This window comes from Acipenser ruthenus, chromosome 28 (assembly GCF_902713425.1).
Source record: "Acipenser ruthenus chromosome 28, fAciRut3.2 maternal haplotype, whole genome shotgun sequence".
Taxonomy (NCBI): Eukaryota; Metazoa; Chordata; class Actinopteri; order Acipenseriformes; family Acipenseridae; genus Acipenser; species Acipenser ruthenus.
The window spans coordinates 23,832,662-23,849,267 of NC_081216.1; the positions used below are offsets into that span (position 1 = coordinate 23,832,662).

Here is a 16,606-nt window from a genome sequence, read left to right on the forward strand (position 1 = left end):
TCCTAAAATAAATAGAAGATAGAGCAAAGTCATATTCATTCCAATTGCATCCTATGTATAAGAAACTGATTACATCCAATTATATCTCGTTTGTTTTAATGTATATATATTTTTAAATAGAGTATGGATAATTTGCAGTTCACCTCTGTAAATAGTTTCCCTTAAAGGAGAGACATACGAAATTACACCAGAAGCGTGCTCTCTCTCTCTCTCTCTCTCTCTCTCTCTCTCTCTCTCGCTCTCTCTTTCTTGATCTTGGTACTCCACACTGTTCATGCTTGCAGTGTTTCTCTGCAGGACCTCACTGAGGGTGCTGGAGAAATGCATTGTAACGCTGTGTGCATCTTGCAGAACAGATCCTGCTTGTGTGCTTTGGTTTTAATTATTATTTCTAACTAACAAAAGTAAAATGAGGGCGCATAAGTCGCTGAAGTGAATAAGCCTTTTTTAAGTGCAAAAAAAAAAAAAAAGATTATTTGTTGTTGTTTGATGGGGAGTGGCGGATCCGAACCGGGAGAAAATATTTGGGGGACGGGGGGGGAGCTGTTGTGTGCTGGAGTGCAGTATTCAGAACAAAATGCATCGACCAGCGCTGACACAAGTGCACTAGGGGATGCAGTAATAAGGACATCATGACAGTTCCTTTTGGGTTGTGTCTGCCCTTCCTTTCAAATCCCAAAGTCACCTGGAAAGAAAAGATAGCACCGCTGCTGAATTGCCCAGGCTTCAAATTGAGAGCGCTTATTGTTGTATGATGTATTGGCATTTCTGTCTTCTCTGGGGTTTCAACAGCTCGGAGATCCTGGGAGTACTGCCTCTGAGTGGCAGCTCTCCCTGTTAATGCTGGAATGACTGACACCACTTTGTGTAAAGAAAACCGAGCTGCCAAACGATTTTGTTTGTCAAGTATTGATTTGGTTTCTGTGCATTATTTTAATGGAGCTATACTTACACCATCTATGGCTAATTGCTCAATCATGAAATCTGTACTTTAGGGTTTTGAAGTACAGTATAGGTAAACATACGTTTTGACTAATCTGTGGTGTTATGTTAGTAACTATTGTTTTCTACTTCTGATGATTGTAATCCATTTTTTACAAATATTCATTGGTTGCTTAAAAAAAGAGACGAGAAATACCATTTAAAAATGTGTGTATTGTAAATGGTATGTAACAATTGACAGGTAACACAAATTAATCAAAGATTGCTGCAAATACATTGTAACAGTATACTGATCATATATATAATTATTATTATTATTTGACATACAATATTTACATAGCGGTATCTGTGGCATTACATTTAAGATTACAAAGCTGTAACAAATGCATCACCATAAAGTGAAATATGAGCTTTAACTCAAAAAGGATAGGATGCTTTGCCATAAGTAAACTATGACCATAAATTGTGCAAATTCATAGAAATATTCATCTATAAAGTAATGTTTTTTGTACATATCTGTTTTCAGGTTATGGATCAAATTCGGATGAAGACTGACCAAATTAGTATTGTCTCTGCTCTTTATACCCTTATAAAAGTTTACTAAAGCATAGCAAAGTGTTATAAAGCATAGTGAATGCACGGTAAAGCATAGATAAGCATTGTAAAGAATAGCAAGGTTTGGTAAAGCATATTAAAAAACATGGTAAACTATGGTACATGCATAGTAAAATTGCAAACATACCGTGCAGGAATACTGTGGTAAACTTTTATAAGGGTAGTTAAAGTATGATGGTTTCTTCTTAAAACAAAACCTTACATTTATTTCAATTAAAAGCTCAGACTTCTCATATATGTGCTGTCTCTTGCTGTTTTTTCCTTCTACTTGTTTAGAGTAATTTTAAGCACACTTTGTTTTCTAAATAGTAGTACCAAAGTCATGTTCACAGTTTTCAGATATTTCATTGAAATAATTGTATTCATTGTTCCAAATCATTTAAAAACAGAAAAGTGGCATTTTCAGAAAACAGATTGTACACTGAATGATGATCCTTAGCAGGATGGTAATAAAGCAACATGAAGCCACCACTGACAGTGATACAGTATAGAGGCTAAAGCAGAAAGCAGTAATCTGATGCTGGCAATAATCTGCTAGCATTCCTCGCTGACAGCTTGTGTACACACGTTCAAATTACCTGAAAAGTGCTGTATTCGGACAACTGCCAGTTAATCGGTACGTTGCAATACAATATCTACAAAACCCACTAACAGCAATTTCATTTATAGCTGGAGCAACGCACTGAATTTTTCTCTTGGCGAAAGTTTTTCCTTTTTTTTGTTCTGTGATCTTATTGGTTCCTAGTCTGGAGAACAGCAAAAGGAAAAAATATTTATTGTAATTGAGGGGAACAACTGCATTATATCACCGGCCACATTGCCAGGCTTTGATTGGTTCTTTTGTGCACTAGGTTTACTAGAATTCTTTCAGAGATGCGTGTTCTGTGGTGTACGGTACCTGGGATTATTAAGGATGGCAAATAACAAATTGAAGCACATTGTACTTCAACTACAATCTTGACAACTCCCAGTCTGGTAAATCCACTGCACATGTGTAAAGCAATGACATATTTGCTGGGAATCCTACATGATGGACCAATGGCAAAGAATCCAGTTCAGGTCATAAAATGACAGTAAAAAAAGGCCAACAGTGATCACAGTACATTTATCAAAGCTTCTTTGCTGAAGATCTCTACTATTGACAAAAAGGTCCCAGTTTTTTTTTTTTGCATCCAAGACAACTTTATATTTTAACTTGTAAAGCAGTGGTGCACAACTCAGGTCATGGAGGGCCGGTGTCCCTCCTGGTTTTTGTTCTAACCATGCCCTAAATTAGTTAATTGGACCAATTAAGCTTCTAATAAGGTCCAATAAAGTAATTTAAGGTGCAGTTGGAATAAAAACCTCCAGGGACACTGGCCCTCCAGGACTGAGTTGTGCACCACTGTTGTAAAGGAATATCACTTTGAAATCAGTTCCAAAAAACACAAGGATGGGAGAAGTACAAACATCCAGACACTAGTACACTGGCAAACTTGTAATCATTTTTATGTGTATGAAGGTCCTGAAATGCTCCTATTGTTCCTGTATTTACATACCTTTGTTTGGGTGGCTAAGGAAAATATAAAGATTCAGAGCCGTGAAACCCGTGGTGTTGTCATGCTGACTGCTGGTTTACAAAACAGAAGGAAAACTTTTGGAGTATAGGATCCCAATCCATTCTTAAATCTACCAGCGTCAAGGTAATTCACAGAGAATTTGTGAAAGATTTGTTTAAGGTCAATTTTAAGCATCTTTTGAAAATGAGAAGTTTACACTTGTCATTTTGTTTTGAACTTGAACTGGAATCTTAGAGTCCATTAGGTCTGGTGGTTTGCACGTCCCTCCTTATTGGAAAATTATTTTTAAAAAATGGAGGTTTGGGCAGAATCAGTGATAATTATTAGGGTTTGATCGAGATATTATCTTTCAACACCTTGGGTTATTCCACAATTCAGTAGTGTTTGTTCATCTTCTGAAACAAGAGGGGATTTTGGAAGAACATCAGTGTCCCCAACACGATGCAGACTGAAGATCAATTGAATCGGTCTGCATGCTTGGAGACCAAGATGGGCAACTTGTTTTAAAATATATTATTTGTCTTGGTCTGCCTCTGGAGATTTGCATTGACTGTAATTGGTAGGGATTTTGTATTTTATATCTGCAGAGTATTTGCTTTGTATGATGCATGTAATGCCTTCTGTTTCTTTTTCTCTTGAGAATAAAATCAGTCAATGATTTACTAAGGATATTCCCTAAGGATAGAAGACCCTTGATGAGTGGATTATGACTACTCAGTAGTAGACTTTAACATGTGTTTTTGTAAGAGTCAACAAGAACATGTATCATTTTAGGGGAATATGGATTTCATTTTTTTTTCTTCCATTGTCAGATTTAAAGTTTGTCAGGCATGTCTAATTTTATTTATTGATTTAATTGTTACAGCTGAAAGGCGTTGTTCCATATTAAGTTTTTAACATGCCAATTAGACATCATTTCCAACTCTGTAGTGTAGATCTCAGCCTGTGCCTCGGAGGTCCATCTTATACTGACAGACATGCATTATATCTGCAGCACCAAAAAGAGCAACTTGCTTGATATTTAACTTGTCCGTTTCCAGCGGTAGGTCACAGTTGAAAAAGTGCCTTCTTTTAGCCAAAAGCACCCTTAAAGTTACAGGTGGAAAATGTTCACAATGTATCTCTAAAGCATACATTGGGATTTAATCCACAAGCAACTGTGGATTCCACCAAAAGCTTTAATGTCACATGAAAAGGTGTAACTGTCCTCTGGTTTACCTTGAACCAATATTCTTGTACTGACACATGAGTAGTTTTTTAAAGGTCTTTTTGAAAGTAGCATTGCAAAGGGCATAGCATGCTGGATTGATGGTACTGTTGACATAACACAGCCAGTACCCAATAACCCAAACAGTGTCAGGGACGCACGATTGGCAAAAAGTGTTGATTAGCACCATTACGTTGTAAGGAGTCCATGTTACAATGAAAGCCAGAAGGATGGCAAAGATGGTTCTGGTTACTTTCTTCTCTCTGGCTGCCATCTGCCGCTTTTTTCGGACTTGGTTCCTGGCAATGTTGGCAAACTTCCTAGCCACGGTGCCCTGACGGTTCTCGGGCACAGAGTTGTTCGTGGAGCCAGCCGCCCCTGCTACAATCTCGATGGCAGTGACACACTCGTTTCCTGTTTGTTTGGTGACAATCTGAATCTTGGACCATTTGGAACCAGGGTTCATTCGTATGGGTTTGGTGCTTTGCCTGCCAGGGATGATCTCACTGTTGGTTTTGTCTTTTGTGCCTTTTGGAGCAATGCTAGCTGTGCTGGAGTCATTGGAGCTCTCCTTCCCCTCTGGGTGGACCATAAACTCCACCTTTGTGGACACAGACTCTTCCACCTTTCCGTTCTTTACTGTGTCTGCTGCGCCGGCCTCTGTATTCAGCTTCGAGGAGTTGTTGTTGTTCTGTTTGATGTGGCTTTTGAAAAAATTAGTTGGCTTTGCTTTTTTCTCTTTCCGCACTTCCGGTTTGTGTCTCCTGACTCGGCTCCTGCTGGCCAGCGAGACGTGGATATACAAGACTGTCATGATCACCACCGGCAGATAGAAAGCAGCGATCGCCGTCCCAAAGGTCACGGCGGGGTTGGAGAGGAACTGAATGTAACACTCCCTGTCAGGGACGGTACGCTGCCCGACTATGAACTGCCAAAATAAAATAGCGGGCGCCCAGAGGATAAAGGAGAGGATCCATGCAGCAGCAATCATTAGTCCTGCCATCTTGGTTGTCCTTCTGGCCGGATACGTCAGTGGCTTAGTGACACAGAAATAACGATCGAAACTGATGATCAACAGGTTCATCACTGAGGCGTTGCTGACCACATAATCCAGAGCAAGCCAGAGATCACACACCAGCGCCCCTAGTGGCCAGTATCCCTTTATAATGTACACAGTGTACAGGTTCATTGAGAAAGCTCCAATAATCAGGTCGGCGCAAGCTAAGCTGAACAAGAAATAATTGTTGACTGTCTGGAGCTGCCGGTTGACCTTGATGGATAACATCACTAAGATATTGCCCACCACAGTGACAAGGCTTAGAGACCCGGTCACTATGGCAATGAAGACGAGTTCCACAGTCTTGTAGGGGCTCCCCCATTGCTCCTGGTCTGTGGAGTTGGACGTACCGCTGCTGCTGCTGCTGCTGTTGTCACCACAAGTGATGTTCTCCATCCGGACCTGCAGGGCTTGGCCAGAGAGGTTGTACATGGAGCCTAAAGTGAAGGAAACAAAGGAAAGGCCTTTCAAAACAGAGATGAAAGGACATACGAACACACGTGAAATACCGGAACTGTGACTTAAAGAATGGAATATTTCATGGATATTTTAGTGTCATTTATTACATTTCAACATAGGTAGCAGTGGATCATAATTAGCTTGTTGCCAACATTTAAAGTAATTCTACTGAATTAAATAAGGAACCATGTAACATTCCATTGTAAACTGCAGTGCTACTTCCGAGATTGACTAAGTGTTTGCTCTAGTGTTTCCTGGTACCTATTCACATCATGTGCTGTGGGACATTTGTACTCCAATGGCTGTACTACAATGGCCAATCTGGTACCAGGAAGCAACCATTTAAACTTTTTTCTTTTTCTTCTTTCTTTATTTTATTTATTTATTACCCCGGTTTTCTCCCCAATTTGAAATGCCCAATTATTATTTTTTTTATCCTGGTTCACCGCTGCAAACCCCCCGGCGATTCGGATGGAGGCTGAAACACGCATCCTCTGAAACGTGTTCCTGCCAATCCATCATTTTTCGCACTGCGGATCCATGGCGAAACCGCCAGACCTATAATACCGGAGGACAACACGGATCTGAATGGCTCCACTGCAGGTGCCCCATCAGCGACAGGGGTCACTGGTGCACGGTGAACCGTGGATTGCTCTGCCAACCTAATCCCTTCCTACCCGGGAGGCGCTCAGCCAATTGCGCTGCGGCCCCTAGGAACCCCCGGTCACAGTCGGCAATGACATAGCCTGGATTCGAACATTTTGTATATCCAATGTACTGTAGCTATAAATCTTCTATGCAAAGTCTCAAACCAGCGTAAAACTGCAATCTCCATACTGAAGGAGCTTATAAAATGATAACGAGACAGAATTCAAGCAGAATTCTTTTAAGCTTGAATGGATTTAAAAGCTGCTTTTCCATGATCGGATACACACACATTTGGTTTCTCAGACCCTTCCCTGAATCTGTTTGCATATTCCATTTTCAAAGGGAATAACATTAACTGTAACACACGTGAGGCTGGGATGGGGAGGAGACAGTTATATACAGTAACCCACTGTGCACACTATTGAGGAAGGAACTTTTTTGTTACTGCCTTGGTTTCTGTCTAATTCTTTTTATAGAAAATATTATGGGTCCTCTATCCTTTACATGTTCTTAATACTACCATCTCCAAGGAAGGCGTGTAATGCATAAGCTTTGATACATAATTAAACAGACAATAATGAAGATGTCAAACTCATTTACGTCATTCTTTAAAAAGGGGTTTGATGTTTTCAAGGGGGAAGGGGGTATCCCCCTTGCCAGGCACCTACTTGCTTACTTTTGAAATGCCTATAAATGAAAATGACTAATGCCTATTAATATGAGCCCGGAGTGAATGATCAGACATGGCTAATGACTGTCTAGATAATCAAAGCACACACTGGATTCCAGAGCTATCAATTGACTTCACTGCCCTTGATCATGTCTTGTTGCAATTAGCAATCCGACTAACAAGCCTGTGGTATTAGTAGCATGGTAGTTTAAATTATTATTATGAATAATATTTGAGGTAGAACTGGCTGCATCAATTAAAAATGCTTGCTCCATTGCTGACAGCAGATCCAATTTAGGAAGGAGCCCAAGGGACCAGTCTTTTCTTTTCTCTTTTCAAGCTTAAATTTCCCTGTTGAAAATGAAAATTCAACACCCTCTCCTCCCTTTGCAGTTCTTTAATTGCGAGATTCTGTATGTACAAATCCTGCCTTTTCTCTTCTAGAAATGTGTCCTCCCTTTTCCTTTTTTTTTTTTTTTTACATTTAATCATATCTTGCACAGCCTGAAGCCATTTTCAGAGAGATGCTTATTGTATATCTGCTTCCTTGTCAACTCAATGGCAAAAGGAGGGCCCCTGCAGTCACTCATTCAGAGGTTCAAAGTCTGGGCAAAGTGCATAGCCAGGGGATCAGTCACAACCGTGCAGTGTATTATTGCATTACTGGCCTTTTAACATCCTTTACAGTATTCAAAACAGACACTGTAGTAAAGAACGGAAACAACTTTACAAGTCTGTTCTGGGATGTGTAACAGCAGCATACTGTGCAAAGTCCCTGCCAATCTGATATTTGAACTACGGGCCAAGATAATACTTTTATTTATTTCATTATTATTCTTTTTTAAAACTGTATATCTCACTATACATTTCAAGCTAAAAGGGGTCACTCTTGGAACAGAGGCGTATAGTGACCCCTGCAGGTTTAAAACTACATTGCAGCAGATTAAATACCAAAGGAAAATAAAAGCTTTAAAAACCAATTTCTTCATAAAACTTTATTTTATTGGTATAGTGTACTTCATCACACTGCAAAGGGATTTGTACTCGCCTGAAGGCTATGAATATGTAAGTTTTTTTTCCCCAAACCTTAAACGTCTGTGACAGGCTAATGCAGAGGAATTCAATGTGACATACTTTTACAAATTGAGTTACTGCTGAGACAGGATGGAGATGTATGCTGGAGGGTGTGCAGATGTGCAGCTTGAAAACCAGAGATGAGTTGCAATATTTCGTAGTGTTGCATTAACTTGTTGAACAAGGTTTCTCCGTTCTACCAACTGTCTCTTCAGATATGAAGACCCTGATGGAAACTTGCATGAATCAGCTGTTTTAACCATTATTACTTTACATGGGCCACAGGCAAGCTTCACCTTTTGGATGACTATCTGAGTGCAAATTATAGCTAAAGGCTGGCTTTGGCTCTAAACACTAACAATGGATTTATTTTCAGAGAGTGTGAGAAGGGCACAGCTGTGAAAAGGGGAAGAAAACAGAGCCGTCCTATTTATAGTTCTTTTTATGCAATGCTGCATATTGTATTTGGGGCTATAGTAAGTGAATAAAGGTGTCTGAGCTGAAACTGAATGCCACTCATTAAATGGAGTATTCTGAAAAGTACTCATTGATATTAAAACAGTGCGTAAACTAAATTGCTTATTTTGAACATGCCATGGAGCCCTTCAGATACAGTTTGTCACAGATTTTGAACTGCATGAACACTTTTTGATGCAACTGTATTTCTCTGCAGATGCTTGAACTCTATTTAGCAAGGCCAGCCTAGCATTCACTGTTCTCCCTTGGGGTCTTTAATTTCCAACACACGCACTTGTAGGGTTATAAATAAAGCAATGACGTGGTTCTTTAGGGACACGCTAAACACTCCAGCAATGTCCCTCTGTGGTCAGTTAATGGGCAGCCCTCCATTACTATGGTAATAAAGTAAACCTGCCTGCAGACAAGAGGCATTTAGAGTACAGGACTTATCATTAATGGACCTTGGGAATAGGGGATGAAGATAGGCATGATAGATAATCCATAAAATGACTGATTTATTCTGTTTTAAACAGTCATTTGATCTAAAACGCACCACAGGCCCTTTGTTAGTAAATGTGTGTGTGTGCATACAGTGTACGGTGCATTGATTCTCTGAACCAATGAAGTCTGTAAATAGATAGATATAACTATAGACATGCTGCTTATTTGCAGAGTTATTAGATAACATACATTGCCACCTAAGAAACGGATGGGCCATTATGTAATGAAAACCAAAATTCAGAAGACAGTAGAATCTGTTTCAAAGTAAATGGACAACTAATGTAACAACACCTGTGTGTCGTCTCTAAGCCAACACTGTGGTGATTTTGCTCCCAGTCAGTTCAGTTTTACTGCAGGTGGATGCTAGATCAGTTGCTATGAGTCCCACAAGGCTTGGTTTTTGGTCCACTACACTGCTGTTTTTTTTTTATTTTTTATCTAGTATCACCAGACAGGAACCATCTTTTAGAGATATAACCCAAGGTTGATGTTAAAGCCATGCAATTCTGCCTCCAGTCTTACATTACATTTACAGTTTGCACTAATTGCCAGTTGTCTTTATGACACCTGGACATTCAGGAGGATGCTTTGCAGTTTGTTTCTGGAATGCTATGTTATTTTTTTGAAGTCTGGAGCATATCATTGTTGAGACCACTGCTCTCTCAAGAGACTGCACGCAGCTCTGATATCAAGATTCTGGAGGTTCCTGGACTCTTGGGACTAAATCTCCATCCATTATACATTAAACCCCATGGCTCAGATCGCTTGTGAAGAACCCTGGCGTGCTTCTACACGAGTAACACAATCCCGTTTGAATGCAGTTCTGAATAGAGGTCTCATATACAGCATCATTGTATGGAACCCGAATGGCTTTCCCATTGAACCCATTATGTAGACCCTAAAGTAAAGTGGTTCTATAAAGAACACACAGGAAACATTTTTAAACGACATGAGATATCTTTGGGGATGTCCCGTGATGACTGCTGGCACCGGGGTTGACATACTCCTAATAAGTTAAAAGGTATTTCAGTCAACTACTTTTTTTCCATCCTTCTATGTTTTCCCTGGGTGAAACTTGAATGCTTTCATGTCAGTTTCGGTTTAGCTTTCTCTGATTATTAGCTGTCTTCCTTGGGAGAAATGTGTCCAGCTGGTTTAAGACACAGGTGTCGCATGCATGGCGTTCCATTAAGTTACATCTGAGAACGGGCGCATTTGTGCCGCTTGGGTTTTCAGTAAACTAAAACTTTAATTTCGATTTCGTAACATCAGTGTGACCTAAGACGAGCAAGAGAAGTACTCCTGTTATACAACAGTAGTTCACCAAAATAAATATATTTCCGTAATTTGTTATTCTTAATGGTGGGCATTTAATCAGGTGATTTTTGATTTAATCAGGTTTCCTGATACGTCTGCTGTATTCTGTATTCACATGAAATGCTTTTGATACTGTATTAAATCCTAAAATTTCCACCGTCTCACGAATTCTATCGACATTATACTGCTGTGGAATTGTATCATTTGTCGCCCTTCCGTTTTTTTGGTGAGAAAAAAGTAACACTCTCAATCTCGCTTCTTATCAGGTTTTTGAGCATCCTCCCATTGCATATAATTATGAGTGTGAAGTGGATTGATTGGTATAATAACAAGCGACGCACCCAATTCGTTACCATAGAGTTACCAAAGTCGTGGATGCATATATGTTGATTTGTTGAGAATATTCTAGATGTGGAATACGCTCATAAGGGGGGAAAAGCTTACGTTTTTTGGCATCAGTTTATTAATCAAAAGGTATATAATTCACCATACCCTACATTGTAATTTATGTTTGGGGTAATGACAAATAAATCGGATTACACAAACCGCAACAAACAAAGAACCAAACAACGTCTGTGCCGTTTTTGTGTCATCCTAATTTAACCCATTTTGTTTGTGTTTCCCTAATTTATCAGGAATATTCTGGAAAGTGCAGGTATCATTTTACATGGGTGATAACTGGTGAAGATCGCCAGTATGCTTTTATTGCTTTGCAGGGTTGGCAGATCTCTGAATATATGGGCTTGTTTTTGGACTGTTGAGTTTGGGTTATAATGGTCCACCCCATCTAGACACCTGTACACTATGTAGGCGCTGGCTTGTATAAACGTACTGGCTGGGAGCTGCTTTTTGGATTTTGCCAGTGTTTGGTTGTTAAAATAGATTCTTGTCACATGTTCTATTAACCCCCACCACAGTCCCCGTTTCGGTCAATACTTGTCTGGAGACTTTATTTACCAATCTTAAGGTTTTGGTACTGGGTCTGCGTGATGTACCCATTTTAAATGCATTGTAGGACCTAACATAGTAACACCAAAAACAAAGTAGCGGTCTCGCATGATTTATGATCACACACAAACAGTACTTAACCAACATTTTCAACACACAAGCAGTGATTTGGCGACCTAAATACAGCTGTCAAGCTGTTTTGTGACAGATATTCTGTTTCCACTTTCTGAAAACCATCCTGCACTATAGAAAAGCGCGACCAGGGGTGAACCATGTGGGTTCCTATTGGTTTTCTGCTAGTTATACAAACAGAAAAGCAAAAAGAACCAAATGAAATTAATATTTGCTGATTAGAATCATTTATGGTTCCACACTTCATATTTGGAACCCCCAATTCTCCCATTCTAACTAGAGATTCTACTGAACGTATTTGTTTGTATTATTAGTTCCCATACAATACTGCAGTACATACCATGATATGTTCTCGAAAACTATGGTGTCTTTGGACTGTAGTATGTTTTTTGTTTATGGGTTTACATGTTTGACTATTTAATACAGGTGTTAAGATTGTCATTTCATCAGCGCTAATCTGTGCGCATCTTCATTTCAGACCACGAAATCGTGCTATAATCTAGGCAAGTGTAAAGCTTTGAGATTCCACACATACTCGCTTAAAGTGGGGACCCCCCCCCCCCCCACACACATACTCGCTTAAAGTGGGGACCCCCCCCACACACAAAGAAAACGACTACAAGGACACCTAATCGGTCTTAACAGAAAATAGATATACTGTCAAAATTAGAGTGTTATTTCTTGTGTCGTTGTGTTGATTCTGGTTCCGATCATTTCATATCTGTTCATATGAAATAAGTATAAGTAACATCCAAGGGTACCTAAATTCATATAGACGGAATCATAAGGAGCCATTTGTTTCTATTGAACCCACTGTGTTATATTTATTTGTTCCCCTAAATACCATCTGAAATGAAATGTATTTAAAATGGTCATAGCAATGTGTGTAAATCAGCAAAGCGACGCAGTCTTTGCTTAATGTAACACAGCGAATTATCCCCGAAAGTTAATTATTGCAAAGTAAGATGTCTTTTGTGCTAATAAAACATATTTTTTTATTTGTTTAGCCGTTTACATATATGGTGCATTATGTTTGCGTTTAAAACAAACGCACAGACAGATTAGAACCAGTGAACATTATAGTTGTTAAATAATCGACAGAGATTAGTAATACACTGTATACACAATAACATGTTTTACTACAATATACAATAATAATAATAATAATAATAATAATAATAATAATAAAAAAAACATACGAGGTGTTTATTATTAATCTTGTTTTAAAATACATTTCCATTCATTCAGTGTAACCATTTGCATGTCAAAGTGATATTTTTCAAAACACCAAATTTAATCTTAAATTGATTATCAGACTGAAAAAAAGCAAACTTACCGGATAAATTCCTAGATGCTAACCCGTCTGCTCCAGTAAGGTTACTGCAACTCATATTGCATCTTTGTTTTCCAGTTGTTTTAACAAGCAGAATTTCCTGTTTAACTAAACAAACTAAAAGTTATAATTCAAGCCAATAGAAAAAAGGATGTCTTCATTTTTTTTGGGGGGGGGTGGGGGAGCAGAGAGAGTTTTAATTTGAAGAATAATTAATTCCTTTGATTTTGGTTTTGTTTCTTTTATTTTATTCTCCTATAAGATTGAGCAGTGCAAGTTACTTAGCAGCCTGACTAGACAACCGAAGTGCCAACTACCTTTACACCGCGCTAGAATAGATCCCACATCTGCTAGGATCCGAAGCAGCCTTGTGAGAGTGATGTAATATAAACCTAACCAACCCCCCCCCCCCCCCCTCCCCCCTCCCCCCTCCCCCCTCCGCGCTCGCACACACACACACACACACACACACACACACACACACACGATTGCCTCTGTGCTGTCAAAGTAATGGTCCACAGGGGGTTAAATATATAGTTTCATAATGCTTTCTCGAATCAATACATTGTCCAGTCATTTAACCGTGTAATCATAAAATGGGTAAGATATGTTTCGTTATATAAATGTTATATTATTATCGGGTCGAGTTTGGGTAGATATTTTTATTATTTAATTTTTTTCTGCTTAAATGATTACCACGCCTTCTGAAGCGGTTCTGAAAACATGCGCTTGATGTGAGGAAACCCTAATCACAGTCAGTTATTTTCAAATAGAGTGGCATATTGGTTGCTGTTGGGAAAGATATATGTATGTAATTACTGGTCCTGGACAGCGACTCTTCTACCCAGTGTTGGGATGCTTTCAATTGAGCAATAACTCTGCAAAATATGTTCCAAGTTTGACAAAACAATGTTGTCTTTCAAATTGAACTATTGATACCAATAACAATCGTATACAGTGCGCTACAGTAAGTAAAGAAACAACGTGTACCTACACATAAGCAAGAGAATAAACAGAAGGGATTGTAAAACAATAAAGTAAAAACGCGCACTGGAAGAGTAATCATCTCTCGCATACTGCCTGAAGTACTACAGATACCGGTAATAATAAAATTGCTGACATATCCTCAAAACATTCTCTCATATGTGTACAGCATCTAATTTTCATAACTACTCATAATTAAAAAAATAACGCTCATGCAGTCTTAACCATTTTTGGGTCGTTCATTAAAACCTAAGCTATTGGAATACCGAATCCCGGAGTGATGAATTCAGCACCAGGCAGGAGTGGACAGCTCCTACCAAGAGGACTGTTTCAGCACTGACAATATTTTCGACTCGCTAAAGTGGAAGAGGTTTTGTTGTGTACTGGAAGAACACTTTTTGTTTTCAGTTACAGCGAGTTCCTATTTTATTTATTTATTTATTTATTTATTTATTTATTTATGTAGATTTATTTATTAAAATACTATAGTTGCAATTTGTTTAGACGCGATGTATTGTAACTAATGTATAGACCCTCAGTATTCCGAGTGTTTTAGTCTGACAGCTACTGTTAAACGTTTTGTCTGTTTGTAATGGTACCTGTACTTTATGCATATAAGATGGAGATGTCTTTATTAAGCGTAGTAAACGTATAGTAATTTCAATAAAACTGAAAATTCAAATTGGTGGAAAACCAGATTTGTTCCCATGGTAACCCACCATCATCGTTATTAAACGGGAGCATCTAATAAGCTGTCAGTGGGGGGATACTTGGCTTGTAACTTTAGACTGCGTCTGCTTGGCGCCTCCAGTGAGTTATATAGTTTGTTACAGTGACAGCCTTTTAATTTGTCTTCGGAGAATAAAGAATAAAGTGTATAACACCTGTAACATGATAAACCAGCGCTCAGTGTATAACACCTGTAACATGTTAAACCAGCGCTCAGTGCCGCACCGCCGCGGACCAGCAACTAATTGCAAGCTAGCAAGCCAATATAGAAAGTGTCACATGACAAGTGTTCGTGTGGCGTTTTAGCTTGCTGAAATCATTTTCTTCAGAAACTTTATTTTTATTTTTGATGGCGCACATTGTAAGTGATATTCTGGAAGACGAGACTCCCTTTTCAAAGCGCGTAGAAACAAGCAATCAGCAGCGACAGTGCTTCCCGGCAGCTTTTGTAGAAATTATCTTTTTATATTTATTTTATGTTAACATTAGTTTATGGATAATCTTGTTTGCTTTTAAACCAATTAAATTGTTACAAAAATAGACAAACGCCAGAAACACTAAATTAATCCCAATATCTTCATTTCTTTAGCTCTGTATCCGAGGCTTTTTCCCAATTTCTCAGACTATTCCGATCTCCCTTTGGCAACGATTCCCTAACAGTGTCATAGCAACGGGAAATGAGATGTGTCAGTGAGAGAGGTTTTGGGAAAGGAATCATTTTAGAGCAAAATCTCAGCTGGTTTTGCAGATGAAATCACACCCCCACTGCATAGATGTAAGGGGGAGTTTATTACTGCAGTTGTCTCTTAAAACGCTGGACAATCCTCTTCTCGTTTTATTACTGTAACTTTATTACTAAATAGGGAGGGGATCCAAGTTGTGTGGCTTATCATTAGAACGATTGAGTGCTATGGAAATGTATTTATATTTTATCATCGTTTTGCTCGCTGCAGCCTGAAAAGCATGTAATCATATCACCCAAATGTACTTTCAAAGTGTATTGAGATGTATGGGTTCCTTAAGCATTGAGTTATGGTTCACATCAATGTGTTTCCTTTTAAAAATGTTGCTGGGTTTCTTGATTTTCTGTTATTTTCAGTTACGTCATCAACATAACCTCAGACTGTTATGATCAATGTTAGAATATCTTCGACATTATGTCATTAAGGAAATAAAAGGTATTTATTGTATTAGGAGCAATGTTGATGGTGATTTGCTTGATAAGTTTTGTTGGGGGGGGGAAAAAGCATTTAGCTATGGTATGGATGGAAGTGTATCTGGGTGTTGAAACTTGAAATACCCTGTAGTTTTATACTAATTTGCTTTCAGTCCGACAGTCTTCTCTGTTCTGCTCTGCTTGGTTAGGGTAAAATGAACAGGAGGTTATCTTGTTTCCTCCACGAACATCAGAACATCGTGGCACCACTTAAGACATTCTAATTAGTGTTCATAGGTGTCTCTATTTAAGAAAGAACCCCCTGATTTGGACAGTGAATGTAATCAATCCACAATCCTGAATAACTTGCCTGAGATCTCTTCATGTTGGTGTAATGCCAGATTGGCAGTTAAGCTTCCCAAGTCTATGGTATGTAGTGACCTGCCTGTGCTCCAGAGAGAGGTAATGAACTCTTTAATACTGTACTGTACATGGATTCAGGCTCATGCAGCTGCCACATTACCTACAGCACAGGAAGGGAATACATCAGGTATCAGGTAGCAGCAGTTAAAAATGGTTGAAAAGTCTACCTATATGAGGAAAAAAGAACAAAACATCTTCAAAGGGGGAAGCTGTGCTATTGCTAATATAAAATAGCTTTAAAAGCACTGTCTCTTATCCTTCCTTTCAAATGTGTTGCTCATTTGGAATTCCAGCTTATGAGGACACTTGTACTGCTTTTTAATTTGAGTTCTTGAGGAAATTAAAGTCTTAATTCCTAATAAAGCATCCTTACTAATAAAACAATCAAATCAA

General features: G+C 38.8%; 1 protein-coding gene across 1 annotated transcript; it reads right to left on the reverse strand.

Moving 5' to 3' along the window:
- Window positions 1–890: 890 nt before the first annotated feature.
- Window positions 891–13,234, reverse strand: LOC117434803 (muscarinic acetylcholine receptor M4-like). Its single transcript, XM_034057464.3, has 2 exons — window positions 12,925–13,234; window positions 891–5,817 (listed from the first exon to the last, which is right to left on the reverse strand). The coding sequence occupies exons 1-2, from the start codon at window positions 12,977–12,979 to the stop codon at window positions 4,331–4,333; spliced, it is 1,542 nt and encodes a 513-aa protein (XP_033913355.1). The 5' UTR covers window positions 12,980–13,234; the 3' UTR covers window positions 891–4,330.
- Window positions 13,235–16,606: the final 3,372 nt, after the last annotated feature.

What these genes read in the sequence shown, in the direction of transcription:
- LOC117434803 (XM_034057464.3), bottom strand. Translation starts at nt 12,979, where the DNA reads ATGAGTTGCAGTAACCTTACTGGAGCAGACGGGTTAGCATCTAGGAAT. An exon ending in AGCATCTAGGAATTTATCCG is followed by an intron (nt 5,818 to 12,924) that starts GTAAGTTTGCTT and finishes CCTTCACTTTAG; the next exon opens with GCTCCATGTACAACCTCTCT.